Source organism: Myotis davidii, unplaced genomic scaffold (genome assembly GCF_000327345.1).
Source record: "Myotis davidii unplaced genomic scaffold, ASM32734v1 scaffold663, whole genome shotgun sequence".
NCBI classification, from domain to species: Eukaryota; Metazoa; Chordata; class Mammalia; order Chiroptera; family Vespertilionidae; genus Myotis; species Myotis davidii.
The window spans coordinates 1,663,738-1,671,318 of NW_006295816.1; the positions used below are offsets into that span (position 1 = coordinate 1,663,738).

General features: G+C 66.1%; 1 protein-coding gene across 1 annotated transcript in view; it reads left to right on the forward strand.

The window, feature by feature from the left end:
• The window catches only part of BSN (bassoon presynaptic cytomatrix protein), a gene marked incomplete at both ends in the record, with an annotated part of 27,753 nt that overhangs the window by 8,111 nt on the left and 12,061 nt on the right, over positions 1 to 7,581 (forward strand). Inside the window, 3 exons of the mRNA XM_015568279.1 lie at positions 2 to 651; positions 6,749 to 7,174; positions 7,568 to 7,573. Of these exons, the coding sequence (XP_015423765.1) occupies positions 2 to 651; positions 6,749 to 7,174; positions 7,568 to 7,573 (1,082 nt within the window). The remainder of the gene's footprint in view (position 1; positions 652 to 6,748; positions 7,175 to 7,567; positions 7,574 to 7,581) is intronic.

The window sequence follows — 7,581 nt, forward strand, 5'->3', positions numbered from 1 at the left end:
CCTGCCCAGGCAGCTGCCCCTCCTGAGCGGGGGAAGGTGTCTCCTCAGCCCCCTCACCCCGTCAAGCCTTCCACAGCCGGGCCCCGGCCCCCTGCGGGAGAGGCCCCGGGCAGAAGTGCCACCGCGGTGCCCTCCGGGCCTGGCGCTGCTGATCAGGCCCAGGAGGGCCTCACCGGGAAGCTCTTTGGCCTCGGCGCGTCGCTGCTAACCCAGGCGAGCACCCTCATGTCCGTGCAGCCCGAGGCCGACGCCCAGGGCCAGCCTGCCTCCAGCAAGGGGCCCCCCAAGATCGTCTTCAGTGATGCCAGCAAGGACGCTGGCCCGAGACCCCCAGGCTCAGGGCCCGGGCCTGGGCCTGCAGCTGGAGCCAAAGCTGAGCCTGCAGCCAGGGCAGGTGCCTCATCAGGGCCCGGAGCCCCGGCGAGAACTGCGGGGACACCCAGCCCAAAGCATGGCCGAGCAGAACAGCAGGCAGTGCCCAAGGCTGCTGCCAAGCCAAAGGCCATGCCGAAGGACAGGCCCACCTGCCCACTGTGCCAAGCCGAGCTCAACGTGGGCAGCAAGGGCCCAGCCAACTACAACACCTGCACCGCCTGCCAGCTCCAGGTGTGCAACCTCTGTGGCTTCAACCCGACACCCCACCTGGTGGAGGTAAGGGACCCGGGGTTGTGGGGGCACGGGCAAGTGGGAGCAAAGGACCCCGCGAGCTGGGGCTGAGCCACGGGGCGCCCTCCACCGCGGATGCCCTGAGGGCTGCCCTCTCTTCTGTCCCTGCCCCGGTCGCCCCTCCACTCAGAGACCTGACTGGCACGGTGGGTGCGGGTGGTGTGCCTGCTGCCTCTGCCTGGCTGAGTGCCCTGAGGCTGGTCCCAGGGTCTGCCAGGCACAGGAGGCCCTGAACTGCCTCCCCCCATTCCCAGCTCTCGTGGCAGGACCTGATGAAAGATGCCAACCCCCTCTGCCCAGGGAGGAAGAACCTGGGGTCCCACCTGCCCTTAGCCTGTGCCCCTCACAGGGGTGGAGGGCTGTGGGCCCAGGAGAAGGCAGGCTTCTCACCGTGGGCAGGCCGTGCCCCGTGGCCCAGGCCCTGACCCGGCCAGGCGGTGTCCACCTCCATCCCTTCCTCAGGTCCTTGGTGGTGGGTGTTGATGTTTGCTTGTCAAAGCCTCAGCCTCGGTCCGTGTTTCCCGGGCGGCCTGCTCCCCTGAGCCTGCTTGTGGGGTGCTCAGAGGCGCTCTCCCGAGCTGCAGGAGAGTTTGAGACGGGGGCTGGGGCTGTCTCTCCGCAGCCCCTGCTCCAGGGAAAGGTGCTGAGCGCTGCAGAGCTGGGTGGGAGGGAGTAGGACGCCCCCTGCTCTCGAGAAGCCTGGGCCCCGCCTGGGAGGCTCAGATGGTGCGGAGACCCTGGTGGAGCTGCTTCTGACGCTCCCCGGACCCACTCTCCCTGCTCAGGACCCCTGGGGGCTGCTCGGCTGCCCTGGACATAACAGCCTGTGTCCCCCTCTGTGGGTCTGTAATTGGCCCATCCCTGCTGTCATGTGGGGGGCTGAGCCATGCACGGAGTGGGGATTGCACACCCCGCTGCCGAGGGTGGGACAGTGGAGCCGGATGTGGTGTTGCCACGGTCTGTGGGCACCGTTCTGACGCCCTGGGGCCAGGCCACCCTGGGTCTCATCAGCTGCTTGGCTTTGCCCTCCTGGACCCTGAGCCTCTGCCTCTCAGTGGCCACATTGCCCTGCGCCCCCTTCACGTGCCGAGGTCTCCATGGCCGCTGCACTGCTGCCTCGGTGGGCCTGGCATCCTGGTCCTGGCTCCTCCCACCGCGCCCGGCTCCCTGCCTCCTGCGCACGTGGCCGTCACAGTGGCCCAGCTTTCCTTCCTCCTCCTCCTCGCGGCTCTGCCTATTATACCGCCACCCAGAGGACCGTGCTGCTCCTGGGGAGGTATGGGGGCAGCCATGCCCGCCCCTGGGGTTCCCGCCACGGGAACCGCAAACCGTGCCACCACCCGCCATCAGAGAGGCAGGCGGGCGGCCTGGGGTCCTCCGCACCCCTCTCTCACCAGGTCCACTTCGTCGACCACACCTCGCGGGCTCTTTCTCCCACTCTCCTAGTCCCGGCCTCTCCGCTCAGTCTTCACGGCCACGCCTGGCCCAGCCCTCCCCCTCCCTCCCCAGACAATGACCACCACCTTCTCCGGCTCTGCCTGCCTTGGGCCTTGCCAGGGGCTGGTGTTGGAGTCCCCTCTCCCCTCCCCGACAATCTTGTTCTTTGCTGAGGCCCTAACCAGACGGTGGGCTATCTTTGATCTCAACTCAGCGAATGGCCACTTGGCATTGGGAGCCATTCGGTGTGTCCCCTGACCTTGGTGTGATCTTGGTTGGAGGCTCCTGACTTCTCCACGGGGCCCAGACTGCCGGAAGGCGCTTCTCCAGCCGCGGGAGGCTGCCTGGTCCCCGCATACCTCGCTTGGCCAAGGCCGAGGCCAGGCTGGGAGGGCCGTGCTGTCAGTGCACCGTGAGGGAGGGCAGCCCGGGGACCCACGGCCTGCTGCCCTCAGGCCTCTTAGCCCTGCGGGGCTCCACCTGCGGCCGGGACCAATTGCTCGGGCTGTCAGGTTGGGAACTTTCCTCAACATCTCTGAGCTTCAAAAACCTTTTAGCCCGGCCGGCGTGGCTCCGTGGTTGAGCGTCGACCTGTGAACCAGGAGGTTACGGTTCGATTCCTGGTCAGGGCACATGCCCGGTTGCCAGCTCGATCCCCAGTGGGGGGCATGCAGGAGGCAGCCAATCAGTGATTCTCATCATGGATGTTTCTATCTCTGTCCCCCTCCCTTCCTCTCTGAAATCAATAAAAATATATTTAAAAGTCTTTTACCCTCTTCCTAGACAGGGAGCCCAGAACATACAGAGGCAGCAAAGCTGTCCCTCCTCCTGGTGACGTCTCCTCTGCAAAAAACAAAAACAGCCCGTAGTGCCGGTTAGTGCGTCGTCTCATAATGACTTCTCACCTATTTATCTTGTTGAAGGATAATGGTACCCTCTGGCTTAATTTTTAATTGGCTTTCAGTTCAAAATAGGGTTTGGGAAGAAATGAGTGGAGGTGGAATGGTTGCCGTGACACGGCCGGGTTCTTGTGACCATAATTTTGCAAACACCAGCCTCCCTCGGCCAAGGGCCCGGCCTGTGATGTGTGGGACGGGGCGGCGGGGGCATCGGCGAGAGGCCAGCAGCTGCCTCTGCTCCGGACCTGCCCCGGCTGCCTCTGGGGCAGTGATCTTGGGGCGCGCGTCCCCCCCGCTGTGGAGGGGCAGGCGTGCTCCCTCTCAGGTTCTGTGGGAACCAGGTGAGATGCCACCCTCTGATGCTCACGCGAGGCCCAAACTGTCAGCCCTGAGCCAGGAGGCCTAAGGACAAGCGGAGTGTCCGAAAGAGGGTCTCGGTGGGACAGGAGGGTCCCCACCCTCCAGGGCGGTCTGCTGTGAGTCCACCCTGTGCAGTGCGAGATCCCGGCCTCACGGGGGACGCCCCCAGGGGGTGGAACTCTAGGTCCCGGAGCACGGGGTCACAGCCCGGCCTCAGGGGCACGCGTGGCGGCTCTCAGGGGCGATTGCTGCTGTGGGAGGCAGAGCCCAGAAAAGAGGGGCTTGCGCATGCCTGGGGACAGGGAGGGCAGCCGGCACAGCACGAGAGGAACAGAGCACCAGCAGCCGCGCCCTGGGCACCCTTTCTGCTGGGCTCATCCTCTGCCCCTGGCAGTGGGGCTGGGCTGTGGGCCAGGCGGCCACAGGCATCGGTCTGGCCGGTGTCACTGTCACCAGGCTGACACATGGGCGAGCTCCTCCGATAAGGAGACTGCGCCTGCGGGTCATTCAGACGATGCCGGGGAGGAAGCCCCGCTTCCCATGCAGCCCAGCCGGCCCCCTCGGACACAGTAGCCCGTGGGCATCCTCCAGACCTGGGACAACTCACTCCCCTTCCCTGACGCCGGCTCCAGGCTCCGTCCTCCATGGATGGTGTGCACACGCCACCTCTCACCTTTAGAGCCACTCGCCCTCGGGCTCCCACCTTCCGGCTTGAAAGGAGCTGGGCCGAGGGAGGCAAGGCAGAAATGGTCGCCAGCGCCTCCCATGGTCCCTTCCCCGGTCCCAGATGGCCCCCTGCCTACTTGCCGCAGAGGACAGACAGGGTCAAGCCGGCAGCAGCTCCCCGAGGCCAGGGCTGGGTGAGGGGGACTGTGGGAGAGAATGACAAGTGAATGAATGAGCAAGGGGATGGAGGAGCAGGGGCGGGGTGTGGCGTGGCGGGCAGGTGGAGGGAGAGATGAGAGCAGCTGAGTCCCAGCCCCCAGGCACAGGGGTTCTGTCTGCTGCCTCTCACCCTGTCCTCAGTCCCCAGAGACTGGCCCGGGGCCAGGTCTCTCCTGGCTCCACCCCTCCCAGCCCCATGCCCCTACCCTTCCCCCTGCCCAGGGCTGGTCCGGTGTTTATTTTTAGCTCACAGCTCACATGCTGCCTCCTGCCAGCCCTCCCTCTCTTCCTCGCTGCCTGAGTAGCAGGGCCCGGAGAGGGGGGCCTCCATGTATTAGCAGGGGCAGGAACACGCCTGGGGGGGCCTCCATGTGTTAGCAGGGGCAGGAACATGCCTGGGGGGGCCTCCATGTATTAGCAGGGGCAGGAACACGCCTGGGGGGGCCTCCATGTGTTAGCAGGGGCAGGAACACGCCTGGGGGTGGGGCTCCATGTGTAGCAGGGACAGGAACACGCCTAGGGGGGGCCTCCATGTGTAGCAGGGGCAGGAACACGCCTGGGGCGGCCTCCATGTGTTAGCAGGGGCAGGAACACACCTGGGGGTGGGGCTCCAAGTGTAGCAGGGGCAGGAACACGCCTAGGGGGGGCCTCCATGTGTAACAGGGGCAGGAACACGCCTGGATAGGGGCCTCCATGTGTTAGCAGGGGCAGGAACACACCTGGGGGTGGGGCTCCAAGTGTAGCAGGGGCAGGAACACGCCTAGGGGGGGCCTCCATGTGTAACAGGGGCAGGAACACGCCTGGGGGGGGCCTCCATGTGTAACAGGGGCAGGAACACGCCTGGGGGGGGCCTCCATGTGTAACAGGGGCAGGAACACGCCTGGGGCGGCCTCCATGTGTTAGCAGGGGCAGGAACATACCTGCAGGAACACGGCTGGAGGGGGCCTCGGGCTCCAGGCTTTGCTGAGGGCCTGGTGAGCAGGCCGCTGCGGGGCTGGCTCTGAGCCCCTGGCAAGACGCCTGCCTCCTCATCCAGGCCACCTTCCAAGGTGCTCTTGCTTCCCCTGGACTGGTGCTTCGGGGTGGGGTCTGCGGGCCAGAGGTAGGGGGAGAGGTGTGCCACGCCACCCGGGTGAGCGGGGAGATGGCCTCCCCGGAGAGGCCGGCCCTGGATGGCCGTGAGCCCTGGATGGCCATGTGCAGGGACCCTCGGTGGAGCAGGGCAGTGTTGCCTTGCGCCAGCCCTGCTCTGGGCCCAAATCCCAGCCCCTGCTGATCCTGGGGCTGGGGAAGCTCTTATTTAGTCCCAGGACTCTCTCTTACGCTCTGTCCAGCCCGTCCACCTCTAAGGGCCTTGGTGCCATTGCACCACTCTCTCTGATGTGGGCGCATTTTCATTGTGTGCCCAGGCGGTGCTGGGCATGCGGTGGGATTCTTAGCTGAGACGGTGCTCTGCCCCTCTCAGGGCGTGGGCTCAGCCTGCCCAGCGCTCTCCACAGGCACCTGCGGGAGTGGACCCTGCCAGGCCAAGCAGCCCAGCCCAGCACGTGGCCAGCGCCCATCGCCTCGCTGCAGCTGGGGTTGGGAGGGGGTTGCACAGAGCATCACAGGTGAGGGAGCCCAACATGGTGCCTCGGGCTGGGCCCTGCAGGGTCCCCTCCATAGCTGGGCCCTGGGCCAGGCCTCGGGCAGGGAAGAGCTGCCGTCTCAGGGAGACGGTCTCCAGGCCCCGAGTAACAAGCCTGTGTGCAGGCCTCACCCTCAGCGCACAGGGCCTGGCTGGGCGCTGCCAGAACTGAAGCAGAGATGTGGCGTGTGGCTCTGGGCAGCACGCAGGACGGAGCCCTGACATGGCGCTTTCTGTGGGTGTGAGCAGAGGGGCCTGCTGACACCCTGACCCCAGGGAGGGCATCCCCCTCAGCGCCGGCTGGTCCCCGGGCCCCCCCACACCAGCCAGAGGGGCTGTCTGCTCCCTGGGGGCCCAGATGCCCCTCTTGTCCAGACCCCTGTGCCGTAACCTCCCCTCCCCTCCCCTCCCCTCCTCTCCCCTCCATCTCCTTGTCTGGCTGGGAAGCTCTCTGTGGGGAGAGGAAGGGACCCTTCTTTTGGTTTCATCATTTTAACTGTGAATACGTGCTTTTTAAAAATTACTGATTTCAGAGAGGAAGGGAGAGGGAGAGGCAGATAGAACAGCAATGATGAGAGAACCTTTGATCGGCTGCCTCCTGCACGTCCCCCACAGGGGATCCAGCCCGCAACCCGGGATCGAACTGTGACCTCCTGGCTCATAGGTGGACGCTCACCCCTAAGCCCCGCCGGCTGGGCTGCGAATGCCTTTAAGCCTGGGAAAGTCTGCCATCTGGGGCAACACACCCACCAGTCTTCCCCGCGTGCTCGGTGCCTGCCTTAGAAGGCTTTCTCCTCCTCCAGGTTAGAGGGGCATGGAAATACTCTGAGTGCTCAGTGTCCCCATGACCCCACTTCCCTTCCTCTCCTCACAGAAATCCGAGTGGCTCTGTCTGAACTGCCAAACGAAGCGACTGCTGGAGGGCAGCCTGGGGGAGCCAGCCCCCCGCCCCCCGCCCGCCTCGCCGCAGCCCCCCACCGGGGCCCCTCACCGCGCGGCCGGAACAGCCCCTCCGAAGCAGAAAGGGCCCCAGGGGCCGGGCCAGCCCTCAGGCCCTCTGCCCGCCAAGGCCAGCCCCCAAGCAAAGCCCCTCAGGGCTTCTGAGCCCAGCAGGACCCCGGGCAGTGCCCAGGAAAAGAAGACAGGGTCCCCGGCTAAAGCGGAGCCTGTGCCGAAACCACCTCCAGAGACTGCCCTGCCCCCTGGGACTCCTAAGGCAAAGGCCGGGGCGCGGAGGACCGAGCCCGCCACCCCCGCCGTCAAGGCTGCTTCAGAAGCCCCCAAGGGTGGGGAGGCCGAGGTCAGTGCCCCTCGCTTCGCGGGGACCCTAACTCAGGTGCACGTCTAGCGACGGCTCGGGCCCTGGGGCTGGGGTGTCGGCCAGGCCCCTGGGCCCCAGAGGAGGGCAGGGCGGCCTCTGTGAGGCCTTGGGGGCTGCAGCTGTGGGCTCTGAGCTAGCTCTCTGCCTGCCGCCTGCTGCATGCTTTGCTGGGTGTTGCTACCATTAGAACCGGTCAGGTTTCTCTGAGAACCTAGGGCTGCTGGGGGCTTGCCTGGGAACCTGCGGGTTATTTACGGCCAGAGAGGCGGAGAGGTGGGGCTGGGACCCGGGGTGGCGCTGGGATTGAGGGGGCGGGCGGGCTCCGAGGAGCTGTCCGCCCGGGGGTCAGCCTCTGCCTCTCGCCTGCTGCAGGAGCTGGTGGGCAA